At 46.4% G+C, this 18,356-nt stretch overlaps 1 protein-coding gene across 3 annotated transcripts in view; it reads right to left on the reverse strand.

The window, feature by feature from the left end:
- SGIP1 (SH3GL interacting endocytic adaptor 1) overlaps window positions 1–18,356 on the reverse strand; it is a 933,552-nt gene that overhangs the window by 767,603 nt on the left and 147,593 nt on the right. For all 3 annotated transcript variants that reach the window (XM_069232486.1, XM_069232484.1, XM_069232485.1), the window contains exon 3: window positions 8,998–9,061. In XM_069232486.1, coding sequence (XP_069088587.1) covers window positions 8,998–9,061 — 64 coding nt within the window. The remainder of the gene's footprint in view (window positions 1–8,997; window positions 9,062–18,356) is intronic.

The following is an 18,356-nucleotide window of genomic DNA, read 5'->3' on the forward strand; positions in this document are numbered from 1 at the left end:
CTTAACATGCAAAGCTCTGTTCAGGTCCCCTTCCCAGAGTGTTCAGAGCGGCATTAGGGAAGTCTGTATATCACACAGAACTCCTTCCATAAATTTCCTGTATTATTAATGAGTACGAGACAGGTTCTGTACCATTGGAAGCTAAGTATTTCCGAATAAAATGGGAGATACTCATGTGCGTATTAAAAAGTGATGTGGGCAAACTATACGTTTGGGTCAAGTTTTGGTGTGACAATAATTCACTGTTAGTAAAGAGGTCCTCCACTGTAGAGATCCCAGCCATTTTCCACGGTGCACGTACCTGTGATCTAAGTGGGCCCATTGGTGTCGATAACCCATGTAGTGGTATGTTAGGTGCACACTGTGGTGTAGAAGATATGTATTGAGAGCCTGTCTCCAATATTTAAGTGTGTTACTGAGGATCAGAGGTGCATTACAAGACACTCCTGGAAGCATTATGGAACGTACCCTGCCTTAGCATTTGAGGAGTATAATTTATTTTGGACAAATGGAAGCCCCCCCACCTAGTATGCTAGTCATTGTAGCAGAGCTGCATAGCAATAGGCACAAAAATTGAGTGCACCCATAACGCCCCCACCCCCATCCAGAGGCAACTGCAGTTTGGAAAGGCTCACTCTACATCTTCCGCTGCCCCCAATCCAGGTCTGTAAGTAGTGGATTAAGAGGTCTAAAATAAAACATAAGGACCACAATAGGGAGATTCACGAAGAAATCTAGTAACCAGGTAAGCATTACCATCTTGGAAAGCGTCAAGCGCCCCATTACCAATAGGGGAGGGGGATCCACAACTCGACCTGTGCACGGAGAGAATTAAACGTTTTTAACAGATTACCATCTATTAAATTATTCGTAGACCAGTATATCTCCACTCCCTTGTAACTAAATATGTTGGGAGCAATTAGTATAGCAGACTCACCCTGTGTTATGAAGTCATGCAATGTCCATTCTCTAAAGGAGAACGCATATGACTTGGCATGCATGACTCTGAAACCAGACATGTCTCCAAACAGGGAAAAAAGGGTTCAGAGTGGGGCGAGGTCCATAGTCAAGTCACAGACATAAAACGATATCATCAGCATACAGGGATACCGCATGGCATTGTGGTCCCTGAACTATACCCCAGTTCTTGGATGACTGTCTAAAGCTCTGAGCTGATGGCCATATTTTGAGGGCAAATAATAACAGGGACAGTCCTGTCTGGTTCTTCTATAGATTGGATAGGATGCTGAAACGTGCCCCAGTACACACTTGTGCAGTGTGGTACATTTATAAAGGCTTGACCCATCTAATATGTGGAGGGCATAGCAAATTTGTGTAGGTTTACAAACTAGTAGTCCCAGTTAAGTGTGCCAAACGCTTGCTATAGGTCTAATGAGAGACACCCAGCGCCTGGGTAGTCCGTTTTAGCAATTTCCATTACCTGTAGAGCAAAGAATGTTCAAGGATGTGCGGGATATAAATCCATTTTGGTTTGAGTGGATTAAGTCTGAAAGCATGGGCAGTAATCTTTTTGCCAATACTTTGCTTAATATTTTGGACTCTTTTGTTAACAAGGATAAAAGTCTGTAAGAGGACATATCCTTCGGGTCATGGCCAGGTTTGAGCAAAGATGTCACTAGAGCATGACGAATCGTGGGAGGAAGTATACCCATTTCCAATGAGATATTATATTGTTTCTTAAACTGCAGTACTAGACGGGCATTAAAGATAGTATAAAACTTGGAGGGTAACCTATCCAGCCCAGGGGACTTCTTGCCCAGAAGTTCTAAAATAGCACTGTGAATTTCCCCTGTGTCAGGGGGCATGGGGGCAGCCATTTCCACCTGACGTGGCGCTGACACCTGTGATAGGCGTAACCCTGAGAGGAACTTTGTGATAACTATTGGGGATGAGGGTGGGCACGATACATAAAGGTGGACATAACATTCTCTAAAGGCATCATTGATATCCAATTGTGATGTGTATCTAATGCCTGCAGGCGTATTTATTGACAACAGAGGAATAGGGGACAATTGAGGACGGTGTGTTAAAAGTGCACTGGCCTTATCTCCATTTGTATGTAGTGTGAGGGTGTATGTGTTATAAGCAAGGATTTTTAGGTGTTCTAGCAGTTTCGCATAACAGATAAAACATTCTTGTAATTCTGCCTGTTTAGAGTTATCACATGCATTTTCTTGCTCAAGCCCTCCCAAATGTGCCCCGGTGGAAGTGAGGTCTACCAGGATCAAGTGATGTGCTCCAGCCAATGTGGACAACGACACTAGGCACACAACCACCTTAAAGGCTTCCCATTCTGTCAGTAATTACGAAGCTGTGTCAGCGTTCACCTTAAAGTAATTGGTGATGATGGTAGCCAGTGTAACACAGCGTCTTCTAAATCAAGGGTTTCAAAACACTAGGTTGGGACTGGAGTAGGAATGCGTCCCCAAGTGAACATAACCTCCAGGAGATTGTGGCCTGATAATGTCTTGCCCAAATAAGTGGGATTGGAAATGCTTGGAAGCAGAGTTGCAGGACAAAAGATTAAATCAAGGCAGGACTGCAACCTATGTGGAGGGTAACAAAAGGAGTATTCTCACACTCCTGCATTCAGTTCTCTCCACATATCCAATAAAGCCCATCTCAATGCCCAATCTCGCAATGCTTGTGCCTTTCCAAAGGATTTTGCATTTGACGCCCCAAGTGGGAAGGGTATGCCCTGTGCTTGCTATGCCACCAGATTCAAGCTGGCCTGGCTGAAACTGGGCCCAGGATGCTTGTTTCTGGTCCAGGGAGGACCTGGCGTGGCATTTCAGACTGGAATGTTCTCATGGGGAACAGGGTCAAGACTGATTTGCATATGGCTGGGTCCAAACTAGAATGGCACGCCAAGCAAAATAACCGATAGATTAAACCCAGATCTGTGACTGGGGATGAATGTTTGATTTTTTCAGCATTCTGTCCATCATCTGTTTTTGCATTGGTCTAAAGGAGGGGGCACTGAGCAAAAGAGGATGGGAGTGAATGAAGTTTGTATCTAATATTGCATTAAAGTCTCCCCATATTATCCATGGGAGATGGGACCAATCGGCTGACACACGGAGGTGTGTGAGAGAAATAAATCTTGATCTGCATTTGGGACATAGACAATACCCAATACCACGGATCTGCTGTCCGAATTCCCTGGAATAAATACACAGTGGCCATTTGCGTCTATCCTCTTATCTACCACCTCAAAGGGTCTCTCAACACATATCCAGACGTAGCACCTCTTGCATAAGCTGAATATTTGGTGGGATACAATTGCCCCTTCCATTTGGATCGTAGTTTCTGGGACTTTTTAGTTTGCGATTAGTTTGAGAGTGAATTCGGTACCCTGTGATTTCCCGACCATTCCAAGTCAGTATTTTGAGAGTGTTGGCTACTGCAACATTAATAAACATTAGAACAATGGTATAAACCATAAAAATCCCCACTCCATCCCCCCACCAGACCACGTATGCTACAATCCCGCAGCACACAAAATAGGTAAGAAAACATAATAATCATTCCCAATTCTAGGTCCAGCGAGAAACAATTGTTCAACCAATAAAATCAACCTTGAGTAAATAAACTGTAGCAGTTACCCTGAGGGGTGGCCAAAAAATCCTACAGGATAAAACATATGTTAACCTGCATGAGTAGAAGTGATTCTTCTAGATATAGAGGGGTCACAGGATAAAGAATTAACGCAACCACATCCTACAGTATAGGATAGTTTGTATGGTTGAAACTATACTTGAGGGCAGAGAGCAGGTATGGGCTCCCCAGGCATGCATCGTGAATCCTATTCATGTGTAGCAGTGTCCGGACAAATCAAATCATAGTATCATTTGTTAGTGGTGTCACTGAAAGGATGAGGGCCATGCTTATGTTGAAATCAGAGTTGGAGCAGCTGCACTAGAAGTATTTGAGAGGGAATTTCACAATTGCCCTTCTCTGGCTATGGAAAGTCTTCAGAACTGCTCAGCATGCCTGTTACGCTTGTTGAGGAGGGGGAACAGCTTTGCAGAATGGTTGTCTTTGCGCCCCCATTCTGCAAGTTCTTTGAAATGTCAACTAGAACCTCGTTGTGTTTCATGGGGGTGGACGATGAGTATTGAGGTACTGTGTCTTGAGTCAGTTCCACACGTACTCAGGGGTATGGAAGAACAAGGGGTGCTGGTCATGCACTACCCTCGAGCAGGAAACATAAGGACGTATGACAGTCCATCTGCCCCAAGTTGTTTTTTTGCAGCAAGAAATGATGACTGTTTACATGATACCTCCAGCGTATAATCAGGGAAAAGCTACAGCACAACATTATCCACTTGTATCAGAGAATTTTCTCTGGTTTTGTGAAGCAGAACATCTCAGTCTCTAAAGCTTACAATGCGTGCCACAATGGGCCTTGGGAGAGCTCCAGGAGGTGGCCTACAAGTGGGCACCCCGTATGCTCTTTCTACTGTGAACAGTTCGAGAGTGCCAGAGGAGCCACTATAGTTTTCAACCAGTTTTCTATAAATAGGGTAGCAGTGGAGCTCTTTGTGTTTTCTGGCATTCCTATAATACGCACATCATTGCGCTATGCTCTGCCCTCAGCATCCTTTGCTCGGTCACGCAGAAGACATAGCTGTGAGCACTAGTCCTCCAGCTGGTGTGTATGAACTTTTTGTTGAGGCGCCATGTTCGCCACATCTACTCCAGTTTTTTTTTTTACTCTGCCGGTTTCCGATATTCATTGCGAAGTATCCCCAATTTACACACCAGTGTGCCAATTTGATGTTCTGTGGTTAATCTGGAGTCATCGATTTCCTTCAGGATTGTCTAAGTTTCTCAGGGGCCAGATTGGGTGCTGTTGGAGAAATATAGTCCCTTCCCATATGGTCCAGAGATCTGTCAGCGTGGACCGTCTGAGGTTGTAAGCTCTCTCCACCATCCTGGTTCAATGTTGTGCCTGGTTTTGTTTCCTTGGTGCAACCAATACTGGAGTTTTCTCTCCAATGTGCGCTTCCAAAATACATCACTAATCTGTGGTCCCAGCTCTGTGCCCCTCAATGTAGCCCAAGTGCAGGTGCGGCTAAAATTCTACCTCCAGCCTAATTAGTCTAGTGCTCACAGGGGTCCTGGCACCCCCCCCCCCCACAAACCATTATGCAGGATTGTAGGAGAGGAGTGTTCAAGGAGGTCCCATGCACGGGGATCGAATCAGTATGAACAAGTGCTTTCTGCACGTGAGGGAATGGGAAGTAATTCAGGAGGGGCCGAGAGGGACCTGAGGACTGGCAGTTACAGTCTTACACAATCATCACACAGTAGATGTGTAGGTGCTACAGAATGTGAACCTCCACGGCAGGAAGCATTAGTCATCCAACCTGAGAAAGTGGAAGCCAGAATTGTTGCTCACTGATTTTGGCTGAATTTCAATTTCGAAACTGTGGACCACATGCCGCAAAATCAATTCCAGAGCGAGTGCTACAGAGTTAATAGGAAGCCCCGGGGCCAGCCCATTGTTTCAGGTCAATAAAGGTGGCATACAGGCAGCAGTAAGACACTGTCAATGGCAAGTCTGCAAATAGGAAAATTATAATTCCATGGTTGGTATTCCAACAAAATGCACCTATTCTAAGACTGCCAATTGATATAGGAGTGTTATGGGGCTTCCGCCCCATCTCCCTGCTCCCATTCCCGGCCAAGGTCATCGAGAAGATCGTCAACAGACAACTGACCTACTACCTCGAAGAAAACAACATCCTGGACCCATCCCAGTCAGGGTTCCGCAGCAACCACAGTACGGAAACCGCCCTCATCGTCGCCACTGACGACATCAGGGCCCTGCTAGACAACGGCGAAACCACAGCCCTCATCCTCCTGGACCTCTCGGCCGCCTTCGACACCATCTGCCACTGCATACTACGCACACGCCTTCAAAACGCAGGGATCCGTGACAAGGCTCTGGAGTGGACCACCTCTTTCCTCTCTGGCAGAACACAGAGCATCTGCCTCCCCACTTTCCGTTCCAAAGCCTCCAAGATAATCTGCGGCGTTCCCCAAGTTTCGTCCCTCAGCCCTACACTTTTCAACATCTACATGGCCCGCTCGACCGCTTTGCCCGGCTGCACAACCTCAACATCATCTCCTGCGCCGACAACACCCAAATTATCCTCTCCCTCACCAAGGACCCCCTCACCGCCAAATCCAACCTCCACGAAGGAATGAAGGCTGTTGCCGAATGGATGAGGAACAGCAAACTGAAGTTGAACTCAGATAAGACGGAGGTCCTCCTCTTCGGCGCCAACCCCTCAGCCTGGGACGACTCCTGGTGGCCGACCACTCTGGGAGCAGCCCCAACACTCATCAACCACACACGCAACATGGGCATCATCCTGGACTCAACACTCTCCTTGACCAAGCAAGTCAGCGCTGTCTCCTCAACCTGCTTCAACACTCTCTGCATGACCTACAGATGGGTCCCCACAGATACAAAAAGAACAGTCACCCAAGCCCTCGTCAGCAGCAAACTTGACTACGGAAACACCCTCAACGCAGGAGCCCCGGCCAAACTCCTCAAACGACTGCAACGCATACAAAACGCCTCTGCACGCCTGATCCTAGATGCCCACCGCCACATCACCCCCCTTCTGAAAGACCTACACTGGCTCCACGTCAACAAAAGGATAACCTTCAAGCTCCTCACCCACGCACACAAGGCGCTCCACAACACTGGTCTTGCCTACCTCAACAGACGACTCACCTTCTACACCCCGTCCCGCCAACTCCGCTCAGCCGACCTCGCCCTCGCCACCGCCCCCCACATCCGAAGAGCAACTACCGGAGGCAGATCCTTCTCCCACCTCACCGCCAAGACCTGGAACACCCTTCCCTTGCCCCTATGACAGACTGAAGACCTGCTGACTTTCAGGAAGTGGCTCAAAACCTGGCTATTTGAGCAGTAGCAGCACCCTCACATACACCCCCCCTCACCCCTCTCCCCCGGCGCCATGAGACCCTTACGGGAGGTAGTGCGCTCTACAAATACACTGACTGATTGATTGACGGGGCTGGGGCCTGTCAGGCTAATGGCACCAGAGAGGGAGTTCACATACCCTTATCAAAGGGACTTAGTCTTACTTTTGTTCCAAGGCCGGATCTGCAGTTAGCCACCCTCCAGCAAAGAAATTTAATGCGCTCCACTGCACGCCCCAGGAGCCCCACACCAAGGAGGGTCAACCGCAGAAATCTGTCAGATCTCCTTATTGTAGGCCAGGTCCGGCAAGCGTTGGTCCCCAGGACAAGTAGGCATTGGGCTCCAGCGACACTCAAAGTCTAAACGCAGGCCACCCCCTGGAGCACCACTGCATCACTTGGACAGGCGTCCCACTCACTGGCAGACCGGGAGCACTCACAAGTAGGGGGCTTGAGTTTACTATCAGGACCCAGGGTAAGTTCTTGCAGTAATCAGGGCCAGATATCACATTGGGAGTCAGCACTGCTGACACAGATGGGGCAGGCCGGTCACCAGGCTCCACTCCGACTAGGCCTGCTCTGCCACACTGCCCTCCACAGCAGAGGGCAGTCCAGTCCTCGGGACCACACAAACTGGAGTAGCAGCACAAGGGAGAAAGCAACATTCAGCCCCCCACTCCCTCTCTATTTTAGGAGGGTAGTAGTGTATTGGATTGGCAGCAGATAATGATGAATCCCGCACACCTCTCGGGAGCTCTACTGGATTGCGTCCGCCATCTCAGGCGGTTGGTCATGCCCCACTAAATATAATTGATATGAAAAGTGGAAACATATCATTCGACATGCAGCAGGCTAAACATATTCCTAAGCACCTCAATTTTCCCCTTCCTCCTAGAGCTTTGTCACATTGTCTCAATAGTCCTAACAGCGTCCCTTTCATGTTGCCACCTTCAAAGCCTCAACTAAAAACCTGTAGTGCTTTCTCATTCCCAGTTTTTACATCCTAAACATATGACTTAGTTCTTAGCCAACATTACTTAGTTGCGATCTCCAAGACCACTCTTTCAAGGTATTGTAACCCATCTATCAATATACCACTCGTGATGTTATCCTTTTAACCTGGTCTATCCTCTGTAAAGCACTCCAACATTAGTAAGGAAGAAGTCCTAGCTATAACAAAAAAAAAGCATCAGTAAATCTGTTCAAGTCCTCTGAAATACTGACACACAGACATTACTTACTCTTCAGTAAGTAAGTTATGCCCTCATGCATGGAAGCAGTTGAACATTAAAAAGCATTTAATTAAAAGCAGAGCTATGTGGTACACTTACTGCATTTTTCCTCAGGCTACTAACGGTGGCCAACATGCGATTCTTCATTAAAGATCAAACATGCGAGTATTAATTGCAGAGATGATTGGAGAACGAAGAAATGCACACCTTGAACCGGAATTTCCTCTGACAATTCCACTGAGAGGAATGTTGGCACTGCTTTGTGGTTAAAGGGGCCATGCATTTGTAATTTCTGATTTCACCTCTAACTGCAAGTGTATTTTCACACTGTCCTCAAAACTTTGATATTTATTTTCTGCAGTGCTCCAAACTTCCTTGAAACAAGTCTGGTGCACATCAATGTTAAAATAGTTACATCCTTTAAAATAGTTCATAATATATTCTATTGCCAAGGCTACATATTGACTGATCTGAGAGTAAATACACTTTAGAATAACATCTACATCACAAAGCTACTTCGGCAGAATCTCAAACAAACATAAAAACAAGGTCCCATAAACTACACAAAAATAATTTTAATGGTTGGTTGCCATCTTTCCCCATACATCTTATAGTGGAATGGGAAAATTCCTTGGATCCAGTTTGTTAAAACTTTCTGAATGACATACACTATTTAAAATTCATTCAATCTAGTAAGCAGAATACATCAACATTCTTTAAAAAGTTTGGACACATTTATAATACAATACGGTTGTGTCTATTTTCTTTTTAAAATACATACTGTGAATCAGTGTCCTTTTCTTTTTTTCGCATTCCAAATGCTTTTCGTGTACGCTTTTTCAGTCCTGTGGAAAGGATAACAATGATCTACTGTTTTATGTCAACTATCAATCTGGAAGAATTTTACACTTTAAATAATACATTCTTTGAAATAAACATTTTTGAAACTGAGGGATTCTAAATTTTAAGTGCCAATTTGCCAAATTGAGTAAATACCAATGGTATGTGTGAGACGCAAAGGTGCAAATAATAAAAGTATATTAATTAAAACATCCATTCCAATATTAGCCAAATTGGGTAAGGCTGAAGAGAATTACTATCTTTCCAATCCAACGGACAAAGCATCATAACCAGAGAATACAGATTATGGTGCCTTCAATGTACCCTCTGCAGCAATCAGGTAGGAAGTCAGTCTATCTGGAACAATTTAAGCATTGTCAAGTGTAATTTTAGAATTAATTTAAACTGTATCCTCTTTTTTCACACACTAAAGAAAACATTGTGTTAGATTCCAATACGTTAATAAGTAGAAGCAGTGGCATAACAATGGCCCCCGCGGTGGGGCATGCTTGAGGGGCCCCCCTCAACACAGTATACTGTGCGCAGGCCCCTGATTGCACCCAAAGAGGATGGGACCCCCCTCTAGGTATTTTGCAGGGGACGCCCTTTAAGTTTCATTAGGCCACTGAGTAGACCAAGTCCAGTCTGGTTCACAGTCGGATGCCAAGTGCTATTAAATTAAAGGGTGATCACAGGGAGGCCATCTTGCACGAGCTTTCTTAATAAGGTTTAATTTTAGCATACAGATCATCAGTAATCTTAAGATCCTCCTCCAAGCAGGAGCATTATATGTGCTTAACCTTCATATGTGTCAGGAAAATAGAGTGGAGATGTTTATCGGACAGCCAAAACTTGGTCACCCTTCCTAAGTGAAAGGAGGTCTTACAAGATTTTAGAAATCAAATATTCTCATGTGTATGCACATTTGGGCAACAAGGAATGAGAGCATGTTTAATGGCAAGAATTTATCTGGGTGGGCCACACATCTAAACAGTAAATTACATGAAAATTAAAAGGACTTCTACCAGATACTGTTGATCCTGATGGACAGCTCCCAAGAGTATACCAGGGAAAAAGCCAAAGGATCTATGATACTAACCTCAGTACTGCAACTAACCATATCCTACTGCTCGAGTCTCAATAATGCTGCACTTGCCATAAACAGAAGAGTTGTCTAGCTTCACTGAGCATCACTCAGAGAACAAGACTGTGAGACACACAAAGGTGCATGTCTAAGTGTGGCACTCTACGGTTTGCATTGAATATATATGCTACAATAGACCATGAATCACTTGTCAGGCTTCATCCATAGGAAAAAGGCATCCAATTAAGCTACCAAGTGAGATGGGTCACTTGAAACATTCTGTATTGTTTTACACATATATTCCATGTACATAGGGATCATGTGTATTGCTGTATGTTTTGAAAACAGGTGCTCGTCTTGCAGTAGTGTAAAGTACACCTAAGATGCTTTTACTTCTGCCATTACTAGGAGTTATTCAACTAACCAAGTGTTTTCATGTCTTTATTTAAAGCCCACTGCAATGGTAATGCATACGCTTGATGACCCTAAGACTTAACACAGTGATGACGGCACCTGAACACTCCATTAGCAGCAAGACAACCCAAGCTGCCTACACTTAAACTCACTATGAAGACAGGCCTTGTATTAACCATATGGTTTCTGCAAGTCCGGATCAAATTGCAGCCACAACAATGAGCCGTAAAGAACCACTTTTTATTGAATAAATTAAAAATAATTAAATAAAACACTTATTAAAAAATTATCTAGTTAATAAACTAACCATTTTGAAGAATCGGTGTATCATGAAAATAAAAAAAACGTAGAATGAGAGAATACAAACTGAAGCCGTGTGCTACTTAAAAACAATTCATCTATACACTAAACCACAGTATGAAACAGGAGCCAGTCTCTTATCTTCCATGTCTGATGTATTCTGCACCCATTACAGTGTTGTTAGTTTTACTTAAAATTGCGTTTGAGATGATAAAGCCAGGTTCTCGCGAGCAGGTAAATAAAGGGGGCACAATAACAGTAAGTCAGAACCCTGACAATCGGCATTCAGTCAACAAAAGAAAATGTGGGTCAGCAGCATTTTCAACTCTCTGGGTGGGCGAGGGGTCAAATATTAGCTCAGAAGTGTTTTGTGGGCAGATTAGATACAACACAATACTGTTAATACAAAAATGAAGTATCACTCCAGCTAAGGCTGCGTTCACGTATTTCCTATATTTTAAATATATTTACAGTATAAGCAGTTTTAATCTATGGTAAGCACAACGCGCAATAATAAGCAGTGTACCAGTGTAATACAAATTGTTGGACCTGGCCCTTTTTGCAGAGTCATCCCAAAACGCTTTGCCTTCTTCCTTCTTCCTTCTATTGTTTTACTTGTTTTTGCTTGGTTTTAGGACTCTGGACACTTCACCACTGCTAACAAGTGCTAAAGTGCATACTCACTCTGTCTAAATAGTATTGGTGATTGGTTTATCCATGATTGGTATATCTGATTTACTAGTAAGTCCCTAGTAAAGTGCACTGTGTGTGCCCAGGGCCTGTAAATCAAATTCTACTAGTGGGCCTGCAGCACTGATTAGGCTACCCACAGGAGTATCTCAGACCTGTCACTGTAGTGTCCACTTGCCAAGCCCAAACCTTCCCTTTTACTACATGTAAGTCACCTCTAAGATAGGCCCGAGGCAGCCCCATCGGTAGGGAGCAGTGTATTTAAAAGACAGGACATTTACTGGCGTGTTTTACATGTCCTGATAGTGAAATACCACTAAATTCGGTTTTCACTATTGCAAGGCCTATCCCTCCCCTAGGTTAACATGAGGATTGTCTTTACATCTCTTTTAAGTGCAATTTCCCATTGGGAGATATAGAGATGTGGAGTTTGGGGTCTTTGAACTCACAATTTAAAAATACATCTTTTGGTAAAGTTAGTTTCTAGATTTTCTGTTTGCAAAATGCAATTTTTAAAGGTGGACATTTTCTTCATTAACCATTCTGTGCCTCTGCTTGGCTGTGGAATCCACGTCTGGGTCACACTGACAGTTGGGCTGTGAATTGACTCTTGACAATGACACAAAGGGAGCAGAGTTGTGTCCAGCATACCCTGATGAATCTTCCTGGGCTAGAGTAGGAGGCCAGGAGCTGTTACCTATGCTTGAAAGGGCTGTGTCTGTCCCCCCACAATAGAGGGTGGCTGGGACACCACTGCCTGCAAAAACTTGAAGCCGTGGTCCCCGTTGGAGTGAGACAAATCTGACCAACCTGACCAACGCCGCCTTGCTGAAATCCTCCAACTCCGCCATGGCGCCTGTAGCCCAGTGGTGAGAACAGAGACCCTGAGAGGTCATTACACCATGTCTTGACCTGCCAGATCGTAAGGAACCAATGTCTTGCCCTTATGTCACATCACCTCCCCTGTTCTGCAGAAAGGAGCAGATGGTGTACCAGATCCAGCAAGATCCAGCAAAGCCTCCCCAACTCACTGCACAGGCTTGTTTTGCTCATTCCCAAAAGTATTGTACCTGGGGGTCCGTGGGACTCCGTGACCAGCGCCACCCTCCCTGCAAGTGGCATCGGACTATTGGGAACGACTCAGTCAACAACGCTGTGATAGAAATACAATAGCTCCACATGGGGCTAAGTGTTTTTATTGGGATTTAACCTTTTAAAATTCATATCTGCTGGTGTATGTTGGATTTTTATTGTTTTGGTCCTGTTTAATTTAGATAAATATTGGCTATTTCTCTCAACTGGTGTGGAGTTCTTTTGTTGTGTTTTCACTCAGTTACCTTGTATGTTTGTACAAATAATTTACACCTTGCCTCTGAGATGAGCCTGACTGCTTGGGCCGAGCTACCAAGGGGGTGAGCAGGGGTTATCTGAGCTGCGAATCTCCTTTACCCTGACTAGAGTGAGGGTCCCTACTAGGAAAGGGTGTAAACTGACCGCCAACTAGAGACCCCATTTCTAAAATTGGTAATCAGCCGTGAGGATAAAACTTGTATTTGTACTTGACAGTGATTCATGTACACTACTTCCAGGGCAGACCATTAGGTGACCACATACTGTTTTTTCCTCTTATGTCCTCTGGTGTCCTCCTGGACTTTTTTTTTTTTTTTTTTACATTTGGGACTCTGGAATGTGATTGCACTTGTGAAGCCTTGGCAAAATGGAAATCAACTTCTGGCACCTGTGAATCTATTTAATGAGGAAGCTAAAAGTTTTCTTCAAGGAAAGGGGGCTGGCTGTGAAGAGAAGGTCCCAAAGGTGGGTTCTTGAGACAAACCTGATTTAGTATAAGATGAAACGCTGGGAAGGAATCTTACCAGATGATTCTGAGGACTGCTCTGATGAGAAGGGCAATGACTCTGACAGGGAAACAGAGCATGAGGAATGGCGTCTAGCTTGCAAGCGGAGGCTGAGAGAGCTAGATGAAGAGCTCAAGAGAGCTGAGGCTGAGAGAGCCTTGGCCAAGGAAAAAGACATGTTGGTAGCTCATGAAATGAACTGTGGAGAGCTGAAGGTGGAAGCCATGCAGGCTGAGTCCAGTTTAGATGGTGGCAGCAAAAGTGTTATGTCCATTACAGAAAAAGTGAACATGCCCAGAGACTTGGTACCAAACTTGAAGGGGGGGGATGACCTACACTCAGAGATTCAGGTTTATTAGGCAGCTCCAGTAGTGCACAGGATCCCTGAGGTGGACTGGGAAATGGGCATGGGGAGTCATACTCCTAGTGGTGGGAGGGATGCTCTACTGGCTCTAGGTGAAAGTGACAGGGAAAGAGGTCCCCACCGGTAAAAGTCCTGGTATTAAACTATGGATACATCCCAGAAGAGTGTGGGCTGAGTGTCAGGGACAGTCAGATACTGTCTCACCAGTCTCAGGAGGGTGATGTGGGGTACTTTTTCAAGGCAATGGATGGTGAGGTGAAGGGTAGTTTGGTTAACACATGTGAGGGGCTGTGTGATGTGATAGCTGAAGAGCATATGTTCAGTCCCTGTTTTCCAGATTTATGCAAACACCAGGTGGGGTGTGAGTTCTGACACAAGGGAACTTGCACTGGAGGCAGACCTCTGAGTGAGTACCAGAGTCCGAAGAGTTATTTGTGAGTGCTCCTGAAGGGAGTGGCTCAGGTTATCCCAAACAAGGGAGGTGGGGGTGGTTTGCAGTGACCCAGGTAGGTCCCCGTGTAGTGGAAGTGGTAAGGGATCCCATGTTCTGTCTCACGAGAAAAGGAGTGGGGGTGGGCAGAGGCCCAGGTTGCCCAAGACCCAGTCCCTGAGCCTGGGAGGGTTCCATGAGACAATACCGGTGGCGGGAACAAGGGGCCTGGGCAAGGGGTTAGAGGGGCAGGGGAGCCTACTTGGGGTACTCTCCTTGATGGTGGTGGTGTTGGGGGGGAGCCTAGCCTGTACTGGGAGGCAATCTGAAGGGGACCCCTTAGTGTCAGGAGGACTTGAAGGGGGTGCCTGTCACAGGCATCCTGTCCGTCCTAGTGTCTGGTACTACTCTCCTTAGTGGGAGGATGCGGGAGGCCAGACAGAGAGGTAAGAGGGGTAGCCGGCACCCAGTGGAGAACCAGGAGAGTCAGGAATGGCCCTGGTGATACCACGTCTGATCTAGGGGGCTTCACGCTCTACCAAATGGACAGGGGTCAGGAGACTGACTCTTGCACTAAAACTGACAAAGGTGTTTCCCTTCCAGGAGTACTCTCCAGGAAGCCCTAGATTGCCAGGCACAGGTCCAGTCTCAAGTTACAGACCCTAGATTGAACAGCCAGGCTCAGGCTGTGTCCCCTGATCTGGAGGGAGGAGCGACAGCTAACAGTGTCCCTACCGTGTTATCTACTCAGGGTACTCTCCTTGGTGGTGGTGGGCGGGAAGGGAGGGGAGTGGTGCAGAACTCAAAGTGGGGGCAGTGGAGGGAGAGACTCATCACTGATCCCAGTTCAATCAAAGGATACAGCCCCTGGGTTGGGAGACCAGTTACAGGGCAGTGGCCCTGCCCTTGTAGGAGAATTGTGCAGGTCAGGTGGCACCAGCACCCTGAGAGTTCTGGAGTCTGGGGGCACCACTCCCAAAAGGCGGGTGCAGAGCCATCAGGAAGAGGGCAGGGGGACGAAGGACTTGCCCCGGGCCTCTGTCCAGTCTAAGTATAGAGACCCTTGGCTGGAGTACCAGTCTCAGGATAGCACCCCTGTACTTGTGGGAGGGAGAGTGGAAAAAGGGTGCCAGTCACCTGGGCTACTGCCCTCTCCTCTCCCCCCCTCCCCCCACTCTGAGGAACAATACCGGCTAGAGAACCCTGGAAGGCCAGAGATCTGGCTCCCATCACTGACAGTTGTCAGTGACCACTGTGGGTTGCTGTCCTAGTGGACAGGTTTGCCACTGAGTTGGGGACAGGAGTCACGCCCTTTGGGTGGAATGGGCAGCACCCCTACTTTGGCCATGGTGGTACTGTCTGCCCACGGGGATACGTTTGTGAGCAAACATTAGGTGCTGCACAGATGGGGTCCATAGGTGAGGAGGAGGATTACCCATGGGTTAGCTTAGTGAGCCTTGAGATTATGGATAGAGCGATCCAACTGGGTTCAGGAAGACCTAGAACAGGAATGTGCCCCTGCTGTTGCAGGCCAGGGTCCATGTTGCATTGCCCCAATCAGAGAAGTCCATCAAGGTATTGAATAGTCTCCCTGGGCTTTAGGCTGGTGGGGGGTTGTGTTGGACCTGGACCTTTTTGCAGGGTCATCCCGAAACATTTTTGCCTCCTTCCTCCTATTTATTTATTTTTTTACCCGTTTTTTGGGGCTTTAGGACTCTGGACACATTACCACTGCTAACCAGTGCTAAAGTGCATATGCTCTCTGTCTAAATTGTCTAAGTCCCTAGTAAAGTTCACTATGTGTGCCCAGGGCCTGTAAATCTAATTCTACTAGTAGGCCTTGAGCACTGATTGCGCCAACCACATGAGTAGCCCTGTAGACATATCTCAGACCTGGCACTGCAGTGTCTGTGTGGGCAGTTTGGAACTGCTAGTTCAACCTGGCAAGTGCACCCACTTGCCAAGCCCAAACCTTCCCTTTACTACATGTAAGTCACCTCTAAGGTAGGCCCAAGGCAGCCCCATAGGTAGGGAGCAGTGTATTTAAAAGACAGGACATTTACTGGTGTGTTTTACATGTCCTGATCCTACTACCAAATTTGATTTCACTATTGCAAGACCTATCTCTCCCACAGGTTGACATGAGGATGGCCTTTAAATCTCTTTTAAATGCAGTTTCCCATTGAGAGGTTTGGGGTCTCTGAAATCACAATTTAAAAATACATCTTTTGGTAAAGTTGGGATTTAGATGGTCTGTCTGAAAATGCAATTTTTAAAAAGTGTGTGTGTTCTTGATTAACCAGTCTGTGCCTCTGCCTGGCTGCTGAATCCATGGTTAGGTCAGACTGACAGTTGGGCTGTTTGTGAATTCACTCCAGACTGTGACACAAAGGGAGCTGAGGTGTGTCCTGTATATCCTGATGAGTCTTTCTGGGCTACAGTCGGAGGGAGGCGCTGTCACCTGTACTTGAAAGGACTGAATCTGTCCCCTCACAATACAGTCTCCAACCCCTTAGAGTGTGGCTGGGGCAGGGCAAGGAAGAGGCAGAGTGCACTACAAAGACTTTCCTTTGAAGTTTGCCTACTTCAAAAGGAGAAATAAGTATAAGTAGTTGACCCAAAACTCCAGACTCTAAGAACACTTCTGGATCAAGAGGAACCTCTACCAGGGAGAAGAGCTAGATGCTTGAGGAGGACCTGCCACTCTGCCTGTTGCTTTGCTGTACTGGCCTGCTGCTGCTTCTTCTGTCTTGGGAGGGAAAAGATTGGACTTTGCTGTGTACCCTGCTAGTGAAGATTCTCCAAGGGCTTGGACTAAGCTTACCTCCTGTTAAGAAGTCTCAGGGATATCAAAGACTTCACCTGCCAGCAGCTGGGTACTCCTGCTGAGGACCCTGACTTGCCAAGTGGTGCCAATCCAGTTCCTGGGCCTTTTGGAAGTGAAAGTTGTCTTGAAACCAAAAGAAAACAGGCACACAGACTCCAGAACAAGCATTGCTGCACGACTTTGCGCTGCTGCCTGCAAACTCGAAGCCATGGTCCCCGTTGGAGTGCGACAACCCCGACCGATGCTGCAGGCCCGATGCTGCCACAGCCTTGATTAAATCCCACAAGATTATGAGTCCTGAGTGCCATGTCACCAACATCCGTGACACCTGATTCTGCAGCGGCACCCGCAGGCCTGTGGCGTGAACAGCGACCCGAGAGATCGCCAGACCACATCTTGATCCGACGGATTCAGCAATCCCACCAAATTGTAAGGAACCGACACCTCGCACCAGTGCTGCATCACCTCCCCTGTTCTGCAGTAAGGAGCAGACACCACCCCGGAATCAGCGACGCCTCGCCTCACCTCACTGACTCTCTGCACTGGCTAGTTTTCTTCGTTACAAAAGGTACTGTACCTGGGAGTCCTTGCGACTCCGTGACAAGAGTCATCCTCCCCGCGAGGGGCGTCGGATTATTGGGAACAACTCCGTCAACGACATTGTGTTAGCACTAGTTGGAACTATTGTGTTTCTAAGTGTTTTATCGGGATTTAACTTTTTAAATTCATATCTCTGTGTATGTTGGATTTTTGTCGTTTTATTTGATTTAGATAAATATTGGCTATTTTTCCAAACTGGTGTGGAGCCCTTTTGCGGTATTTTCAATGTGTTACTGTGTGTGTTGGTACAAATACTTTACACCTTGCCTCCGAGATGAGCCTGACTGCTTGTGCCAAGCAACCAAGGTGGTGAGCAGGGGTTATATGAGCTGTGCATCTCCCTTACCCTGACTAGAGTGAGGGTCCCTACTTGGACATGGTGTCAACTAGAGACCCAATTTCTAACACAAATGATGATAAATGCAGAGCTAATCTCTTGATGAGAATGCCCATCCAGAGGCAGCGGTAAAAGCAGAGGGTTAAGTATTATACAGAAATCGAACTAGCTACCCTGGGTAAATGCACTATACGATCCATGGTATCAGTTAAGTTTCACAAAGTTTCACATGTTGTTAAGCACCAGGGATCGTGAGGCTCAGAAAACACCTAGACCAGAAAGAAAGGACAAAGCACCAACGCAACAAACCACAGATTTAAAAAAAAGTACAAGTTTGCAAATAGCTACTCTTTGCGAAGCCCAAACAGGCAACTTAGTTTAAATGTTAACAAAGTCTT

Source organism: Pleurodeles waltl, chromosome 4_2 (genome assembly GCF_031143425.1).
Source record: "Pleurodeles waltl isolate 20211129_DDA chromosome 4_2, aPleWal1.hap1.20221129, whole genome shotgun sequence".
Classification (NCBI taxonomy): domain Eukaryota; kingdom Metazoa; phylum Chordata; class Amphibia; order Caudata; family Salamandridae; genus Pleurodeles; species Pleurodeles waltl.